Genomic DNA, 20602 nt, shown 5'->3' on the forward strand with positions numbered 1-20602 from the left:
TCTTTTCTGGGACCCATCACCGTAAGCTTTCTTAGGGAGGACATTGGGTACCCAGCACGGACTTGGCAGTCTTCTTGAATCATGCAAGTGAGAACATTTCCCAGGGATACACACATGCCATTTAGAAGTTGGAGTACTTGGGGCGCCTGGGTGACTCATTCGGTTAAGACTCCAACTCATGATTTCAGCTCAGGTCATGATCTGACAATTCTTGAGATCAAGCCTCACATCAGGTTCTGCACTGACAGTGTGGAATCTGCTTGGGATTCTCTCTCTCTCTCTCTCTCTCTCTGCCCCTCCCCTACTCATGTTCTCTCTCTCTCAAAAATAAATAAACTTTAAAAAAAAGGAGTACTTGAATTATCAGAAAAGATACTGTTCTAGCTATAGACTTTTTTCCCCCTCTGATCTGAGAGAAGAATCTAGTGTCTCTCCTTTTCTTCAGGGGAGAAAATGGAAGTTCAGAGAGAAGTAGCTTAGCTCAGGTCACATGGTCAATTAGCAGCAGAATCAGATTTAGAACCCATGTCTCCAATAACTTCATTAGTAAAAGCTGATCAGGGGGACAGGGAGCCACCACTATAATACTCATTCAGTCACACCATATTTACTGAGCACTTAACTATGTGCCAAGCTCTTTAAAAAAATTTTTTTTTAATGTTTATTTTTAAGAGAGGGAGAGAGAGAGAGAGCGCGCCTGAGTCGGGGAGGGGCAGAGAGAGGAAGACACAGAATCTGAAGCAGGCTCCAGACTCTAAGCTGTCAGCACAGAGCCCAACACAGGGCTGGAACCCACAAACTGTGAGATCATGACCTGAGCCGAAGTCAGATGCTCAATCGACTGAGCCACACAGGCGCCCCACTATGTGCCAAGCTCTTGTTGAACTCTTCACAATAGTGAAGAAGTCAGACACGATCCAGGCCCTCATGGTATTTATATCCCATGACAAACCTAAAACGGCTCATTATACATTATTTCGTTACAGTTGTGCTGAGTGGGAAGAGTTCAGAATGTGAGCTTTAAGCAGGGAAACTTAACATCCTAACTAGAGGCCCAGGGGACTCTCCAGGGACAGGAGACTTGAAAGGGGCAGGGAAAGATGAGTAACCCAAGAGGGAGAGAAGAGAGGATAGAGGTAAAGGGACCAGGAGGGTGATCCTGGCACTATCCAAGGGGAAACAAGTGTCAATGCAACTGGTGTCTCTGGAAGGGAGTCCATTGCAGAAGATTTTACCTTTTGGTACCATTTCCCTTCCTGTGTCTTGTGGATGTGTCACTACACAAAAGTGGTTTCTAATCCTTTAGGTGGAATCTATCCTGTTCCCGGAGTTGAAAGGATATAATCTGATTCTTGGAACCATTAACCCTGAAGAAAAACTGGTTTCTGATTTTGTGAATCAAACCTTCGAGGTATTTCAGAAAAATCAAGTCGGCCCCCGCAAGTAAGTGGGTTTAGTTGTAACTTAGCCATTTTGGCATTGGTTTGTTTGTCATCAAATAAATAATCGCTGTTCCCATGCACCCAAAACACATCTGTAGTAAGAACAGCCAACACTTACATTGGAATTACTATTTATCCCCATCTTACAGATGAGGAAACTTTCCCAATGTTATACATCAAATAAATAAAAGAACCAGAATTCAATTACAGGTGTGCCTCCACTATCTGAAAGCTGCAAGGCCAGATAAGTTTTGGCATTTAGAAATTGCTGGATTTTAGCAAAGCAACATAATGCATATTTCAGATATTATGATGCAGCTTCAGCAAGATCTCAGGTCGCACCCCTTCATTAAATCTATTGATATTTCTGTAGTGAAAAATACGACTATTCACACAAGTAGCCTCACATTGGTTTACACCAGCTTTTGCTATCAAATGAATTTTGAAGCAGCTTTCTGTTTTCAGAGCTTTTGGACTTAGGAATTAAAGGAAATTGAGGACAAGTTATCTGAATGCTCCTTAATCATTGTACTGTAGGGAGGCACCTGGGTGGCTCAGTCGGTTAAGGGTCTGACTCTTGGTTTCAGCTCAGGTCATGATCTCACGGTTCATGGGTTTGAGCCCCGTAATGGGCTCCACACTGACAGTGCAGAGCCTGCTTGGAATTGTGTCTCTCTCTCCCTCCCTCCCTCCCTCTCTCTCTCTCTCTCTCTCTCTCTCTCTCTCTCTCTCTCTCCCCCCCCCTCCCCCCTTCCTTTTATCTCAAAATAAATAAACTTAAAATCATCATACTATAGAATATCTCACAGTTGCTCATGTGAGCAGTCCCTAGTTTAGGGTGATCATTTATATAATACTGCTTCCAAACTGAGACACTTTGAGAGTGAAGAGGTATTAACAATTACCATGGTACAACAAGTGTAAATCTAAGCTGTCCCAGGAAAACCAGGACATATGGGTTTCCTGACTGCAGCTCTGTCAACATTTTATACCAGAAAATCCTGTATTGTGAGGAGCTGCTGTGCATGGTAAGATGTTTAGCATCATCCCTGGCCTATACCCATCTTCCCACAACGAAAATCATCCCCAGACATGGCCAAATGCCCCCTGAGTGGTCAAATTGCCCTCAGTTGAGAACTACTTCTGATCTAGTCTGAAAATCATAAATTCAGATTTGGAAGCTCTGCCCTTATGAGTTTGATTTGGGGACATCTATTTGAAACCTCTGTTCTCCCTGTTCTTGAAGTCTGACACAGTTTGTCTTTCTGGACTGACAGCTTTGGACTGACTGCTCCTCAGATTGTATCTCAGTTTTAGAATCTCTGAAGTGTTGGGGCACCTGGGTGGCTTAGTTAAACGTCCGACTCTTGATTTCAGCTCAGCGCATGATTTCACAGTTTGTGAGTTCGAGCCCTGTGTCGGGCTCTGCACTGACAGCATGGAGCCTGCTTGGGATTCTCTCTCTCTTCCTGTCTCTCTCTGCCCCTCCTCCTCTCTCCTCAAAATAAGTAAAAATAATAAACATTTAGAATCTCTGAAGTGTTGGCCAACTCTTGGAAGTATACCACTGTGGCCCCAAAATTAATTCTGCTTACTTAATACCTTCTTATTTTAATTCAAACTTTTTTTTAAAAAGGTCTTATTTTTAAGTTATCCCTACATCCAATGTGGTACTCAAACTCACAACCCCAAGATCCAGAGTCACACGTTCTACTGACTCCGTGAGCCAGGCATCCTTAATTCAAACGTATTTTAAGTCAGAACATCCCAAACACATCCTCCTCCAATTTGGGAGAAACTGTCCAGCTATTTTTGCATGATATGACAGAGCAGAAAACTAAATTTATCCCATAGATGTTAGGTTCATTAGTTCCAAATTTTCATCTTAAAATTTAGACATAGGGTTTTAGAACTCGAAGAAAGGATAGGAGCTAATATGTTGGGCAAAGCATTTGTTGCTTTATATGTATATTATTGTAGGTAAGCTTTACAGCAATCCTATGAGGTGTTACTATTTCTACTTTAAAGATACTGATATTTGGAAAAAAAGAGAAATATCTTGTCTAAGTTCATATAGCTAAGAAGTGGCAAGATTGGAGTTTGAAGCCAAAGTTCTGAATTCCCAGTTCACTGTACCTTTTGCAACGTTATATTTCCCTTTCCTAGCTAAGGCTAATTTTTACTATATTTATGTCTTCATTTTCCCCTCTGCCTAATCTGATTTGGTGACCTGTATTTTCTTGTCTGATTTTACACTCTTCGATTATGGAAGGTACTTAAATGTATACAAAAAATACGATGACTTATTGGATAACATGGCTGAACAAAGCATCACTGCGTTCCTGAAAGAGAATCACGATATCGAGGATTTTGTGACGGTAGGGAAAGTAATTTGATATATATCTTGGAGACGTGTGCTGCAGACAGTCCAATGAGTAGTCAGTGTATTTCAATACATTGTGCTGTGCTCAACATTGGACTGGGTTGGCTGGGGGTGAGGCTGGGGCAAAAGCAGGGAGGCTAAAGGCAAATCAAGCTACTAACTGTGCTCCTTTCTACAGAGGATCAGTAGCATAAAAAAGCGGAGAAATGAAATTGCCTCCATGCACATTACCGTGCCTTTGGCCATGTTCTGCCTTGACACCATGACCCTGAATTATGACCTGTGTGAGCGAGCCCAAAATTTGAAAGACCGTCTGATTCAATTCCAAGTGGATGTAAACCGGCACACCAATACCAGGTATCGTGATTGTGGGTAGAGAAGTAGCAACAGTATTTGGCATGAACGGGAGAATAGAAAAGTGGACAAAACTTGCACCTTCTATTAATGACCAGACAGAACTTCTAGCTCAAGTTGTTTTTGCCCCAGAGTGAGGGTGGCAGGGAATTCAGGTTCAGGCTAGAAGGTGATCAGTAGGGAAAAAACTACATGGGGCTTGGAACAGGAGTGTGGAAAGCATCCTGCAGCTAGCCATCTCTGATCTCTCAGTGTTTGCTTCCTTGGAGGCATCGTCAGGGAGATGCTGCCTCTTGGGTTTGGCCATCAGAGGTCCTCTCCCTGGCCATGTAGTACATTTTCAGAGACACAGGGTGCTTACAGGCACCCCCCTAGAACCACTCCTACGCAGGCTTCTGCTGTACAGATCTGAGGATTCTGTCATTTGGTCTTAATTAAGCTCTATGTCATACCTTCATTTCACTGATGACTATATATTAGTCCAAACGTTTTTGGTTCTAAGGAATAGAAGCCCAGACAGGTTGGCCAAAGTGGAAAAGGTAATTTGGGTCTCACGTGTTGAAAAGTTGAGGAATTGCTAGCTTCAGGCCATCAACACTACAATTAGGATGCAGTCTCTCTCCCTCTACTGGGCTTTCATTCTCTCTCAGGGTTTCTCCCGTTTGTGGGCCCAGCAGTTCCAGGCTTACATCCTCCCTGGTTCCCATCCAGAGGGGTCAGTGGTTTCTGTCTTTCCAGTTACCTCAAAAAGTCCTGGCCTGTGTGACACTAGCCTGACTTGGGTCTTTTGTGCAGCACTGAACCAAATGCCATGGTGAAGAAGATGGCTTAGATCGGGTGGCAGTCCCATCTCTGGGGTGGATGTCTGCCCTATGTGAACCATGTGAATTTGGGGTGGGGGTACCCCAAGACTTAGGGTGTAGTTCCCAGAAGAGGGAAAGATGCTAAGAGGCTGGGAGACCAACCTTCCAAAGGCCACCTCCAAATACCATCACATTAGAGAATAGGTTTTAACATAAGGATTTTGGGGGCACACAAACATTCAGCCTGTAGCAAAAACACTAGTGCCCAGTGTGTGGCTGTATTTGAAGCCTAGGCCTTGAAGGAGATGATGAGGTTAAATGAGGTCATAAGGATGGGATCCTAATCGGATAGGGCTGTTGCCCTTGTAGGAAGAGGAGGAGGCACCAGAGCTCTTTCCGCCTCTCCCCACATGAGGACACAGTGAGAAGGCACCTGTCTGCAAGCCAGAAAGAAAGCCTTCACTAGGAACCAAATTGGTCGGTACTTTGACCTTGGACTTCCCAGCCTCTAAGAACTGTGAGAGAATAATTTCCTGTTTTTTAAGCCATCCAGTATGTGATGTTTTGTTATGGTAGCCCAAGCTTACTGTTAGAATACCCAACTAAAAATGCAAAGGAGGCTGGGACGTGTAATGTGGCTCTGAGTCCAAGAAGTGGAAAATACTATGTAATATTGAGCCTATGTAGTACAGTAGATAATTTTTCTCTGCAGAAAGTTTCTAAATTGTGTAGAAATTCATTTTTAAGATCCTGAAAGTGTCTGCAAAGATGTTTTAATCATTTTTTCTTCAGTTTGATGTAATTAGCTTCACTATGGAGGGGTCTCTATACATTAAGAAGGAATATTGAGTGTCAACTATACTTCAATTGAAAAAACAAAAACAACAAAAGAAGGAATATTGAGGACTGAAAATATTGGAACGAGTGGTTTTTATAATGCATGAATGTCAACATGTAATAATCAATTACTAATAAAAATTATGATAGCTATTGCTAGCATTTCTTGAGGGCTACTATGTGCTAGGCATGGATGTATTACAGGCAGTTTGTTCCTAATTATAATTAAAATACTGATGATGGTCATCGCTGGCTTTTGCATAAGTTAGGGACATTCAAATTATCCTTAAATAGCATCCTTTCTTGGGGCACCTGGGTGGCTCAGTAGGTTAAGCACCTGCCTCTTGGTTTCTGCTCAGGTCATCTCAGTTTGTGAGAGCCTGCTTGGGGTTCTCTCCCTCTTTCTTTCTGCCCTTCCCCTGCTCGCTCGCTCTCTCTCTCTCAAAATAAATAAACTTTGAAAAAAAAGATAGCGTCCTTTCTCATAGTCTTGTGTTTGGGAAGCAGGCAGTTAGGTCTAGTGGTCCCAGTGGTTGAATGTCACTTTCTCTTTGCCAACCAGGAACTACCTCTAGCACATGAGGATAAACTTGCTGACATACTATAAACAGTAGTGATTACCATTCGTTTAGTGTTCTACTTCAGCGTAAAATTCAAGGAATTGCTATTGCTGGTGGTGGTGGTGGTATTCTTGTTGTTTGGGTCTAAATCTGGATTCTACCCATGGCATATCTGTTAAGAGTACAAGCTTTGGAATCGTTTGAGCCAGGGTCACATCTTTCCCTGACACCTCCACAGCATGTTGCTTTGGACAGAGTTACTCAGCCTTACTTTCTTCCATTATAAAATGTTGATAATAACAGTCCCTACCCCTTAGAATTGTTGTGTGTGAAGTTTAATATATATATATATATATATATATATATATATATATATATATATATTTACCTATTTACCTATATATATATAATGTGTGTGTATATATATATATATACACAGATATGTATATATTATGTATATATGTATGTATGTATACATAATATATACATATATATATATATATATTCACTGATTAGAATAGGGCATGGCACATAGTAAAGGGCTTAAAACCTATGAGATGTTATTTCCTTTACTATTGTTTGTATTCTTGAGGTGTGGTGTGCACATGAATATTACCTATCACAGATCTGCAGGTAGAGAAAAGTTGGAAACCATTGTTCTAGTCTCCAGATGAGAATTATACCTGTTTAGCATAAACGTCTTAAAAGAAAGTGATTTTAGATGGTAGAGATGATGATGGCTGTTCCTCTCCCTGTAGCATTTGCAATCAGTACAGCACCATTGCAGACAAAGTCAGTGAAATTCCTGCCAACACTGAGGAGCTGGTATTCCTCATTGAATTCTTAAAGAAATCCAGTGATGTCACGGTGTTCAAACTCCGGAGGCAACTTAGAGATGCAAGTGAACGGCTAGAGTTCCTGATGGACTATGCAGACTTGCCCCGTAAGTCCAATGACATGTAGATTTATGTGCAAACGTACATGTATATTTATATTTTTAGAGGTAAGGAGTCAGGAAGGAGAGTCGGCAGTCCTACCTCTAAATGTCAATATTGGGAGTGCTGCTTTTCAAGTGTCCTTATACGTTAGAAGCACCAATTCCATGGTCTTATCCTCAGGAATTTGAATCAGACAAAGGGATTTCTTATTGTTAGACTAAAAGAAGAAATATCTAGGGACTTGAGTTCTTAGATGCCTGTCCTGGTATCTTGTGTCTGGTTTCTGGAAAAAATCACTTCCAAATGCAGAGTCCTTTTATAAATGGATAGATTTCAGTTATCTATAATCTTAATACAATTTCACCTTTGAGGAGAGGCCAGGGCACTTTCCTTCATGCTCCTGAATATCTTTAAAGGAAAGAAATGGCCAGAGCCCTTTCAAGGCTTGTTGGGCCAAGTTAGAGTTTTGTAAGGACCAGGTTCTGAGGGAAAAACTGATACACTCTCCACAAGCCAAGTTTTCAGATCCTCCTTCCATCTGGAAATACCTGTGAATTTACCTGGTGTTCATGGTATTTGGGGGAAAGAGTGATGGGAGGGAGAGATGGGTACTGGGACTGAGAGAGGGGTTGCCCTAACCATCCCCCTGCACATTCATGAGCTGTGCCCTTGACCATGTGAACACACACTGGACCTCTGCTTCCTACGTTCTTCAGGGTACAGAGAGAGCCCAGGACATTTCAGCTGACCTGAGCCTTAGAGTGATACTGATTTTATTACTGACATTTAACTAGAAGGGAGACTGAGACTCAGATGAGGTGACAATTTAAAGAAATGGAACTTCAGCCCAAGTTTCTACTCTACTCAGACGCACCCTGGGAAAGTAATGAAGCCTAATGGTTAGAACATTAGCTTTAGAGTTGGTTAGACCTGGGTTTGAAATCGTCTCTGCTGCCTTCTAGTGGTGTGACCTTGATTACTTGGCTAAACTTTGTTTCCCATCTGTAAGAACAAGGATGATAATACTGTTGCCCTTCTAGCCTGGCACTTGGTAAGTGCTCGATAAACATTGGCTATCATTCATCCATAATGGGCCCATCCATTCATTGCCACCCCCACACCCACTTCTGTTGACTTCTTGTTCTGCTGAATTAATTCCCTGAATGCTGACCTATGCTGAACAGTGTCCTGGAGCAGACTGTATGTGTTTTGCAGAAGAGGACATCAAACTGAACAGCACTCTTTTCCTCTGGCCAGACCAGATTGAAGATATCTTTGAAAACAGCCGAAACTTGCTCCTTAGCAAGAGAGATCAGGCTGAGATGGACCTCATTAAAAGGTACAAGGAGAGTCTGAGGTTATTTCAGAAATGATACCCAGCTTTGTAACACACTGCATGTTTCTGGTTCTGCCTAGAGCCCCCCCACCCCCCACAGGAATGCGTGGGCGAAAGCTGAAGACAAATGGTGGAGAAGAAATTTCCTTTTGTTTCCCACTGAGGGATGTTCTCTTTAAGCCTGCTTCACTGTGGTGACCCTGCCAATGCCTTCTCTCCCTGCTTTGAACAATTGGAATTTGGTGGTACAGAGAGAAAAAAGACAAAAATAGTGGCATGTAATAATGGCCTCACAATAATAATAGCAAAATTGTCAGCCTTACATTGGAGACCACAGATCTCTGAGTTATCAAGACAGGGATAATAGAGGCATGGTAGGAGGCTGAGAAATTGCCTATTTTGCAGCTGGTCTTGTTCAATGCTAATGTGGCTGTATCATTTATTCATTCATTATTTGTCAATTCAACCAGTATTTATTAAGGATTTTTACTATGGGCTGTGCTGTATTCTAGACATGTAAGTGTGTTTGGCTGCTAAATAAAGATTTTAATCCAGAGGCAGAGAAAATATAGGCATACTGAAAAATCAAAAAATGTTGAGTGAAGTGGGTCAAGTGCCACGTACAGGGCAAAGACATGCACGCAAGCACACATACACATCCCAGCTTCTAACACTTGGTTTGTGAACTGTGGTCATACCAGTTACTATCCCCTTCACGTGTGAAGTGCCCACTGCCCAACCTTAGGTCTTATAGTCCCTGAGAATACTTAGAAGGAAGGAAAAATGTAGATAAAAGAAATTTCTACATAGAATGGGAGTTTGGGCTGAAGGAGAAAATGTGCACACAATTTTTTCTTCCAGTGGCCTTTTCTCTCTACCTAAATGAATACTGTCCTCAGAACCTAGAACTAGCCCAGTAGGTGGTACTGAAAATTTTTAATTAATAAACTTTATTTCTTGGAGCAGTTTTAAAATTCACAACAAAAGTGAGAAAGTACAGAGTTCCCATTTACCCCATGGCCCCTTATGCACAGCCTCCACCATGGAACTGATTTGCAGGTTCGTGAACAGGAGCAAGTTTATCTTTTTGAGCCTTAGTGTCCTCATCCAGAAAATGGGATAACAGAGTCCATCTCAGATCATCTCATTTCCTGAGACGTATCATTGTGCAGAGGGATGAAATGAGACGATGTGATATTGTGCCTGAGTGGTACCCAGCACATGGTAGGTATTCAGAAACCATCCGCTTCCTTCATCCTTTGAACAATGACTTCTTTGGGGAAAAAAATCCCCAGACCACAGCCTTGCAAGCATACTCTCAGTGCTCTAAGACTATTCAGAGGCAGCAAATGCTGTTAAAGTTCAGAGGAGTGACGGGTGGCTCTGGGAGAAATGTGAACTGTCATTTATGGTGAGAGGAGAACACTATTGGAGGGGCGACTCTTAGCCTGATGGCATGACTGGTTCCTGAGCTCTCAACAGCGGATTCAGCACAAGAGCACCTCTAGGAGAACCCCATAGCCCTGGGTCCAGCCTTCTCTTTGGTGAACTCTTAAAACTCACGTCCATCATTCTTGCATTAGTGCTGAGAACAATGTGTGAGGAGGGCTGAGCAATATTCATTGTTTCATTTGTTGTCTGTGAAAGCAACCCCATTCCCTCTCTAAGAAACTTGACCTGTTTTCCCAGCCCACATTAATTTTTGGCTTTGGTGCTAATTTTTCTCCATTTGCTATCCCCATCTCAGTTCCCATTGTTCCCTTGGCCCAAGGGATCATAGTGGCTTCCCTGTAAGGCTACCCATATTTCACCTCTGTAGGTAGTCTCTTCATTAAAGCCTCTCTCTGTGGACATTGGAGTAAGTTCCATTTCATGCCAGAATTCTGACCAGTCCACCATCTTGAAATCCCTAAATTACCCTCTCTTAGACTCCAGGTGGTCCCACAAATACAACTCATTTACTCAACCTAGTTTCCCGAGTGCCTACTATTTACTAGTGACTGTATTATTATATGAAATATATGCCTATGTATTTATTATGGCCATGAAAATACTTTGGAAACTATAATGTGCTAAGCAATTATAACTCAACACTATATAATATAATCTACCTTGTTAGAAAAAGGGAAAAATAAATTTGTGACCTGCTTTGTTGCTAAAAGGTCTTCCCTGATCATTTTAGCTGGAGTAGCCTTGTACTTCCATCCACTAGGCACTCTTCCCTGTTTTATTTTCTTCAAAGTATTTATCACCATCAGAAACACAACATTTTATCTTTATGTGTGAATTTATCCATCCATCTCTCCACCCACCCACCCATCCATCCATGTGTATTTCTTGTCTAGGTCTCCTCAAACTAAAATGCAAGCTCCATGAGGCTAGTGTACATCAAAAATATGTCCCTGATGCCTAGAGCAGTCCTTGGAATGCATTAAGCCCTCAATAATAAATATCTAATGGATAACAATAATATGTGTATACATACATTTTATATATATGTATATAGTATATAGATTTCATATATGTGCACATATATGTATTTACCAATACAGGAAAACATCTGGAAATGTTTAACCACCAATAGATTCATAGCAGGCATCTCTGAGAGGTAGGATCATAAGTTAATATATTGTATTATATCATACATCATATCAGATTCTCCCCAGGCTTGAATATGAGTGAGCAATGCTGATACTCTGAAAATCAAATTGGAAAGTCCAGATGTGATTGGGATGTCCTTTGCTTTTAGGTGCTCAGAATTTGAGTCGAAACTTGAGGGATACAGCAAGGAACTGGAAGGGTTTAGGAAACGTGAAGTGATGACTACAGAAGAAATGAAGAACAATGTTGAAAAGCTTCACGAGCTTTCAAAGAACCTAGATCAAGCACTGGTGGAATTTGAGGTTTGGGGTCTAGGGGTCTGGGTTGGAGACTTATGACTCTGTCCTGCTCTCTTCATTCTGTTTCTTGGTTTTGCATTGTCCTAACATCACCTGTCAGGTAGATACTATTGATTGGTTGGTTGACCACTTCTTTCATTGGTGCTTTCAGCTACCTTTTTCTACATCCCTACATTATACCAGCTTTTTTGTTAGTTGCTGAGTGCACAAAGAAGAAATTACAGTAGAAAAATTGCTCACGTATTTTGAGTATTATGTGCTCAACAGTATACAAAGGGCTTCATATGCAATATATCACTTAACACCCATAACAAACCTTTGGGGTAGGCATTGTTATTGTCCCTATTTATCTCTATTTAAAATGGGAGAACTAAGGCATAGAGAAGCTAAGGCAATTTCCCTGAAGGTCAGCAAATAAGTTCTTTAACCATTAAAGTCCTTATCTTTGAGGTAAGTCCACATAAGAAGGCAATATCATGTAGACAGCTAACGTACATAAGAAAATTGTGAAAATGGGGACGTGGATATGGTAGAGTAGGATCAAAGATGATGGAGCAAGTGTCAAATTATCCCAGGGTTTCATCCAGCTAGATCTTAGCTGTCGTGGCCCTCAGAGGTAGCAGAGGGACTGTCTTACTTGAGTCCATGCCTTATTTTTCTCTCTTGCTCTCGAGATGAACAAGCATCTTCCTCGACTTGGTGTTCAAAGCACTGAGGAATTTGCCATGGTGGCTTCCAGGGTTCAGAAAACCAGCCACCCAATAAACAGCATCCCCTTTTGCCCTGCAGTTGATCAATAAGGAAGAGGATCTGTTGGAAAAGGAGAAGAGTACCTTCCCTCTCCTGCAAACCGTGTTGACCAACAAAGGGCCTTATGAGCAGCTGTGGCTGACAACGTACGAGTTTAGCATCAAGTCAGAGGAGTGGATGAACGGTATGTTGCAGGCTCACTCTACTGGGACAGGGTAGGGATGAGATAGTGGACCAACCTAGCCAGTTCTAGAATAGGGTTTGGACTTTAGCTTCAGGCTGGACTTTTTATCATATTCTTATACTCTAGAGTAACGCAGCCACACAGTCGAATTTTTCCAATGTGATAATGATGGAAAATGGGGATTGAAGAGCCAAGACCTTTTGCTAGGGTAGAATGGAAGGGGCAGCCACCCAGAGCTGTGGATTATGGAGAGGCAGGTGAGAGGAGAATAAGATGGCAGTTGCACTACTGTGCTGCTTCAAGAAAGGCCAGAGTGCCACAGATAACTGTAAACTACTCCTCTTTTTCTTTAGATCCTGGAGGCTAGAGAGAAATTAAGGTAGAGTCAACAGGACTTAATGATTGATCTCAAAGGGGCAAGGGGCAAGGAGGGAGAGGGGAGAAACTGGAGTGATTTCCAGATTATTAGCCCAGGCAGTTTGGTGGATATTGCCATCACTGAACGAGAGAAGTGACAAATTTGTTGGGAAAAAAGACACATCAATTTGAATATACTGGGTTTAAGGTGTCTGCAAACATCCAAATGGGAACATTAACTAGCATTTGAGAAAATCAGCCTGAAGTTAAGTTATAGGTTTGGGGGGGGGGGTGATTTATATTGGGAAATGATTGAGTATAGATTACAAGTAAAAGGCATGAATGATGTCACCTGGGGAGAGGCATAAGAGCAGAGGACAAACACAGGGACCCTTAGAGGTGAGCCTTCAGTTTCCAGTGCCACAGTTATTTCAAGCACAACTGTGATGAGCATCTTTGTACCAGTTTTCTGGATGCAATTTTGATCGTTTTCTTAGGATAAATTCCTGAAAGTGAAATGGCTAGATCAAAGCTATTGTAATGAAAATTACTAGGATTTTAAAAACTGGTTGTTGATGATGATGATATTGTTACGGTCTTCCAGAAAAGTTATGTTTTATTACCCTTCTAGCAGCACTTGAGTGCCCATTCTTCACACCCTCAATGAACCTGAGAAATAATAGCTTTGAAAACTTTTTGCTATAGATTTATTTTATTTATTTATTTATTTATTTATTTATTTATTTATTTATTTATTTGTTTGTTTGTTTAATTTAGTTTTGTTGATTTAATGTTTATTTTTCATTAAAAAATTTTTTTTAATGTTTATTTGAGAGAAAGAGAACGTGAGCAGGGGAGGGGCAGAGAGCAAGGGAGACACAGAATCCAAAGCAGGCTCCAGGCTCTGAGCTGTCAGCACAGAGCCCAACGTGGGGCTTGAACCCATGAACCGCAAGATCATGACCTGAGCCAAAGTCAGACGCTTATAACCGACTGAGCCACCCAGGCACCTCTGTTGATTTTATGTTTAAATTGGCATTTTCTTTTTCATTTAAAAAACTTGCATTTTCACTGATGCTCTTGAACTTTCCAGGTTATCAGTCATATCTAAACAATATATTTTACCTTTATTTATTTTCTTACCCCTTTATTTATTCACTGTTCTGTGTTGACCAGCACTTCCAAAATAAACAGTGGTAATAATGGGCATCTCTGCCTTCTTCCTGATTTTCATGGGAATTCTTGCAGAGTGTCACCTTTAAACATGATGCTTTTCATTGGTTTAAGATACAAAATTTTTATGGTGTCAGAGAAATATTTATAGTTGACCAAGTCTTTTTATTACAAAGAGATACTGTATTAAAATTTTTTTACACTTAGGGGCACTTGGTTCAGTTAAGAGTCTGACTTTGGCTCAGGTCATGATCTCACATTCGTGAGTTCAAGCCCTGCATCAGGCTCTATGCTGACAGCTCATAGCCTGGAGCCTGCTTAGGACTCTGTGTCTCCCTCTCTCTCTGCCCCTCCCCTGCTCCCACTCTGTCTCTCTCAAAAATAAAAAAAATTTTTTTTTTAATTTTTTTACATTTAATTTTTTTAATTCATATACAACAAAAAGGACTTTTTTGGTATATAAATGTTAACACATGTATAGATTCACCACGATCAGAGAGCAGAAGTTTCATCATTTCAGTAAAATTTCTTGTACTGCCCCTTGTAGTCACACTCTCCCCTCAGCCAGAAGACCTGGCATTGTTGAGCTCTTCATTATTACTATAGTTTTGTCTTTTTGAGACCTTTTGAGAGTGCTTCTTTCACACAGCCTACTACTTTGAGATTCATCGAAGTTTTTGGATATATCCATAGGTCCTTCCCTTTTATGCTAGGTAGTGTTCCATTGCGTGGATATACCAGTTTGTTTACCCATTTATCCACTGGTGGATATTTGGGCTGTTTCCAGTTTTAGGCTGTTATGAATATAGCTGCTATAAACATTCATGCATGAGTTTTTATGTTAACATAAGTTTCTGTTCTTCTGGGATAAATGCTTGGGAGTAGATTGCTGGGCCATATTTAAAGTTTATATATAACTTCATTTCAAAAATGCCTTGTAAAAGCAAAGTGTTCCTAATTCTTCCCTTCTATCTGCTGTGTCATTTCTGTTCTTCATTACACCTGTATATAAACTGTAATCATCAAATATATTGTTGCTCTTATTATTTTGAACAAACTGTTAGATCATCTAGGAATAAGAAAAATCAAAGTATTTATTTTACCTTCACTTATCCTTTCCTTAATGCTCCTCCTTTCTTTAAGTAAATCTGTGTTTCTGACAAATACTTTTCCTTCTTTCTGAAGAACTTCTTTTAACATTCCTTGCAAGGTACCTACTGGCAAATTCCCTCAATTTCTCTCTGTCTGAGAAAGTATTTGTTGCTCCTTCACTTCTGAAGGATAATTTCTCAGGATAGAGAATTTTAGGTTGGTTGGGTTTTTTTCTCTCAATACTTTTAATATTTCATTCCACTCTCTTCTTGTTTGTGTGTTTTCTGAGGAGAAGTAGAATGTAAGGCTTATTTTTGCTTCTCTAAAGGTATGGTGTTTCCCCCTGCCCCCCCGCCCCCCACCACCACCACTGGCATTTTTCAAGTTTTTTCTTTAACTTTGATTTTCTACAGCTTGAATGTCATATACCTAAGTGTCATTTTTGGCATTTATCCTGGATCTGTAGCTTGGTGTCTGACATTAATTTGGAGGAAATTCTCAGTAATGCTTCACATATTTTTTCCATTTCTTTCTCTGCTGCTTCTGGTATTTCCATTACCAGTGTGTTACACATCTTGTAGCTATCCCACAGTTCTTAGCCTTTCTGCTCCATTTCTTCCCCCATCTTATTTTCTTTTTAACTTTGCAAGTTTCTAGTGACATATTCTCAAACTCAAAGATTCTTTCCTCAGCTGCATCTAGTCTACTAATGAACCCATCAGGTATATTCTCATTTCTGTTACAGTGTTTTTGCTCTCCAGCAAAGATTTCATTATTGTTGTTATTTAGATTTCTTGGATCACCTGTATAAACAGTCATGTCATCAGGAAAACTAAGACATTTTATTTCTTCTCTTCCAATCTGTATGCCTCCTCCTTCTTTTTCATGCCTCACTGTACTGTCTAGGATTTTAAGTAAGATGTTGACAAGGAATTATGAGAGTGAAAATTCTTGCTTTGTCTTAGGGAAAAAGTATTCCATCTTTCACCATTAACTGTTAGGGATCTTTCTTTCTTTCTTTCTCTCTATTCTTTATCCTTTTTGTTTTGTTTTTTTTATAGAAAAGCCTTAAATTTTATTTATGTATTTATTCATTCATTCATACATTCATTTGAGAGAGAATGAGCAGAGAAGGGACAGAGAGAGAGGAAGGACAGAGGATCTGAAGTTGGGATTGATGCAGGGTTCGAATTCATGAACCACAAGAGCATGACCTGAGCTGAAGTCAGAAGCTTAACTAACTGAGCCACCCAGGCACCTCTGGTTTTGTTTTTTAAAATCACTTTGATATAGTATGATTGACATGTAAAAAGCCGTACATATTTCCAATATACAAGAGTATGGTGGTAGTATAGGTTTTTCATAGATGCCCTTTATCAAGCTGATAACCTTCTTTCTATTTCTAGTTGGTTTAGAGGTTTTTATCATAAATGGATACTGAATTTTTTCAAATGCTTTTTCCACATCTGTTGATACTATCATGTGATTTTCTTTTTTTAGATTGTTAATAGAGTATATTACATTGTTTGATTTTCAAATATTAAACAAGCCTCACATTACCATGAAAAACCCCAATTGGACATGGTGTATTATTATTTTTATATATTTCCTGTCCACTATGTACAATTCAAAAAGTTTTAATTTAAAAAAATTTTTTCTAATGTTTATTCATTTTTGAGAGACAGAGAGAGACAAAGCATGAGCAGGGGAAGGGCTGAGAGAGAGGGAGATGCAGAATCCGAAGCAGGCTCCAGGCTCCAAGCTATCAGCACGGAGTCTGACGCAGGGCCTAAACCCACAACCTGTGAGATCATGACCTGACTGAGCCGAAGTCAGATGCTTAACTGACTGAGCCACCCAGGTGCTCCAAAGAGTTTTAATTTTTGATCACTCAACTCACAAATGTTGGGCTGAAGAAACAAGTTAAATTAACGAAGCTTTATTTAGTCTTGGTAGCCATGAAATAAGAGTGTTTTTGAGTAAATTAGCAACATCATGACACAAGAGTTAACACCGATTTGATATATCCATGGGGAGGAAAGCAGCAGCGTGGAAGGATTTTGACCAAATGTGAAGCCCAAATGCTATAGGATCCCTATGAAGAAAAGGAGGAGAAGGAAATTAATGTTTTGGTGCACTTTTTTTTTTAATGAGGGGTCAATTTTTGTTTTGAAAAGAATCTTTTTACGATACTTTCAAACTTACACAAAAGTTGCCAGAGCTATACAAAGAACTCCCATATCCTCGTTCACCCACATCCTCCAGTTGTTAATATTTCACAGTATTTGTGGAGCACCTTTTACTGCTTCTGTAATGGCATCTACAGCCAGGGCTAACAGCTGACTCCATAACTACACTTGCATTACACAGCAGGCGTTATGTTGTGCTCGCCACTTTACTTACCTTGCTTACGGTCACTTGCCAAGGTATCCGTTATTACCCCTGTATCGTAGGTGATACTGTTGAGGCTTAGAAAAGTTGAGACAAACATGCTCAGTGTTTCATTGGCTAAGGAGAGGTTTTAGATCTAGACCCCACTCCAAAGCCTATGCTTGCTCCCATATCCATACCATAGATAGGCAGAATCCTAAATTCAGGGAATTAAAGGTGTACCCATGACTAACATCTACTTGGTGGTCTGACCCTTCTCTCATGATTTCTATTTCAGGACCCCTCTTTTTGCTGAATGCTGAGGAAATCTCAGAGGAAGTAGGGAATATGTGGAGAACGATATATAAATTGACCAAGACTCTAGCTGATGTACCTGCACCCAGGCGGTTAGCAGAGAATGTGAAAATGAAGATTGAGAAATTCAAGCAACACATCCCTATCCTCAGCATTTCCTGCAACCCAGGGATGAAAGACCGGCACTGGCAGCAGGTGCCTGTCACTGTCCACCTCTAGCCAGCCAGTCAATGCCTATGCCTACCTGGTCCTGGTCGCCCTTTGGAAGGCAGGAACCATTACTGGGTCAAGCCTCTCCTTTCTGAAAGGAGAATCTGCTTGAAGCCAAGGGGTTAATAATGGGAGGGAAAGTCTTTTAAAGGAAGGGAATGGGCAGGATACAGGATGAAATGCCTGTCTCTCCACATAAACAGGTTGACCCCTTTCTTTGGAGACCCCATTATTGATGATTGAATATTGCTTCAGCCAGTGGCTAGAAAGACTCTTGTAGTCTGCTTTTGTAAGCAAGTGGCTGCTCAGGACCCTAAAGGATGATAAGGGCATTGAGTTACAGTGAGAGGGGCCTGGGTTTGTCCCTTGATGAAGGACACACAAAAGAGAAAGCCATGCCTTTTCCTGGGGCCTCTTGACAATGCCAGATGATTCCTGCTTGGGCCAATGATATTGTAGAGCTTCATCGTCCAGCAGGCTATGTTCGGAAATAATACCTCACTCTTCTTTCAGCCCTTTGAGTCTATAAATGAGAATAATAAATATTCTCCTCTAAAAATAGTTGGGACTTTTATAAGCAACTAAGTGTGAGGGTGATAAGTGTGGTGTGAACACTAAGCAGAAAAAAGAAAACTGACTGTGTTTCTAAAATAATCATCACATTCAAGGGCTAGAAGTGGCCTTGAAACGTCCTCTATCAGGGAGTTGGAGTTGAGACTGCCTCTCCATAGGCAGATTTCTCTGTGACTTGGCCTAGAATTCCCTCTTTCGGAAACATGCACAAGACTGAGGACATGTCTCTGGAAGGACCTAATCTGAGAGCACACCCATTACCTTCCAGAGAATGAAGTCTGAGCTGAGAGCATTTTGATCTCTCTGGGAAAACCAAGATCTTGATATGTCAGAGATTCTGGATTTTTCTGTAAAGTAGAACTGCTTTCAGTTTCCCAGAAATCCTTGAAACTCAACACCTAAGTAAAGGGTGTAAAGGAGGGCAGGGGAGAGGTCCTCTTAGGAGACTTATGGTCTTGGGCTGTCCCAGCAGAGAGGGCTGCACAGGAGCACCTGCCCCCACTTGGTGCTCATAGGGTGCCCCTATGGACCTAGCCTGACTAGTACATTGGCCCATTTGGAGGGTTGGGGAGGTTGGATAGACAAGTGGCCTTTGGTGTAGTGCTAGGTCTCTCCAGGAGATGGCGCTATAGAAAGTGCCCTCATCAATGGCCATTAAAAAACCCCTCAGGAGACTCGGAAAGCCATCTCCTCCACCTGGTCCTTTCCCTTTGATGATGCTATTCCCACATGTAGACACTTTAAAAATCCCAACCATTCCTAGACATTCATAATTCTCATTTACAGATCACTTAGATGGACAGAATGGGAAAAATTCCTTAGAAGAATAATAACAATAATAGCTCAAACATAGTTCATACCAACTATGAACTAGGCACTGTGTTGTATACTTTGTGTGGATTCCCTCATTTTATCCTGTCAACAACCCTTTGAAGTAGGGATGATCATCTCCACAGATAAGAAAACTGAGGCTTTGGAGAGAATAAGTAAATTGTCATGTGACTAGTAAGTGGTGGAAGAGGGAATTGGAATCTAGGTCTATGACTCAGCCTAGATGGGGGAAATGGGGAAAGAAATATCAGGTCAGAGGGGACAGTAAGCTGTAGGTAAGAGTGGAATATAGCCCCAAGAAGGCGGCTCCTGAAAAATGAGCCCCTAAAGTGGAACCCCAGTAGGCTGAACAGTTACAAGTGAGCTCAGACAGGAAAGAGGCCACCAGATACATAAAAGGGGTGCCCACAGTCAGAGGCCTGTCCTGCCTGCATTGTAGGTCAAACCACAAGCCACCCTAGTGACAGCCACCGGCCTAGGGGAACCATTCTCTGCCCAAATGCCTAACTCAAGAGATCCATTTGTACAGGTTCTGGCTCAGGCAGGGGGCTCTGAAGGCTAAACCACCTCTTGCTGTCAAGGCTACCAAATGTAACTTCTGGGGTCATAGGGTGGCTGTGCTGTGGTTTCTGACCATTTCCCAGAACTTAAGCACGTAGGGCTAGTCCCTTTATTTGGGGCACTGATACCAGCAAAAGGGTTGCTACCGTGATTTAAAACAAGATGGAACAGGGTGACATTTGACTTAGGAAGAAACCACGTTGATGTGTACTAAAGCTAGCCCTCTAGGACCATGTTGCCCAATGAAAATAATACAAGCCATATGTCTAGTGTTAAAGTTTCTAGTAGCCATGTTTTTTAAAAGCACTGACAGATGAAAAAAATTTACATTTCATTTAACCAAACGTATTCAAAATATTTTTTCAATAGGTAGTCGATGTAAAAAAATGTTAATGTGATCTCATATTTTTCATATTAAGTCTTGGAAACATGGTATTCTTTTACACCTAGAGCGGATCTCAGTTTGGGCCAGTCACATTTCAAGTTCTCAATAGCCACAAGAAGCTAGTGGCTCCATAGTAGACAGGGCAGCTGCAAGCTCTTAGAATTAGAAAGCCAGATGTTTTGTTAGTCTCTATAATTAACAAAAGCAATTACAAAAAAAAAAAATAGGGGCGCTTGGGTGGCTCAGTC

At 41.0% G+C, this 20602-nt stretch overlaps 1 protein-coding gene across 4 annotated transcripts in view; it reads left to right on the top strand.

The window, feature by feature from the left end:
* DNAH3 (dynein axonemal heavy chain 3) overlaps positions 1–20602 on the top strand; it is a 168115-nt gene that overhangs the window by 29915 nt on the left and 117598 nt on the right. For all 4 annotated transcript variants that reach the window (XM_042921633.1, XM_042921636.1, XM_042921634.1 and 1 more), the window contains 8 exons: positions 1307–1443; positions 3715–3820; positions 4004–4182; positions 7138–7322; positions 8533–8656; positions 11403–11556; positions 12343–12487; positions 17778–17989. In XM_042921633.1, the coding sequence (XP_042777567.1) occupies positions 1307–1443; positions 3715–3820; positions 4004–4182; positions 7138–7322; positions 8533–8656; positions 11403–11556; positions 12343–12487; positions 17778–17989 (1242 nt within the window). The remainder of the gene's footprint in view (positions 1–1306; positions 1444–3714; positions 3821–4003; positions 4183–7137; positions 7323–8532; positions 8657–11402; positions 11557–12342; positions 12488–17777; positions 17990–20602) is intronic.

The sequence above is a fragment of the Panthera leo genome, chromosome E3 (assembly GCF_018350215.1).
Source record: "Panthera leo isolate Ple1 chromosome E3, P.leo_Ple1_pat1.1, whole genome shotgun sequence".
NCBI classification, from domain to species: Eukaryota; Metazoa; Chordata; class Mammalia; order Carnivora; family Felidae; genus Panthera; species Panthera leo.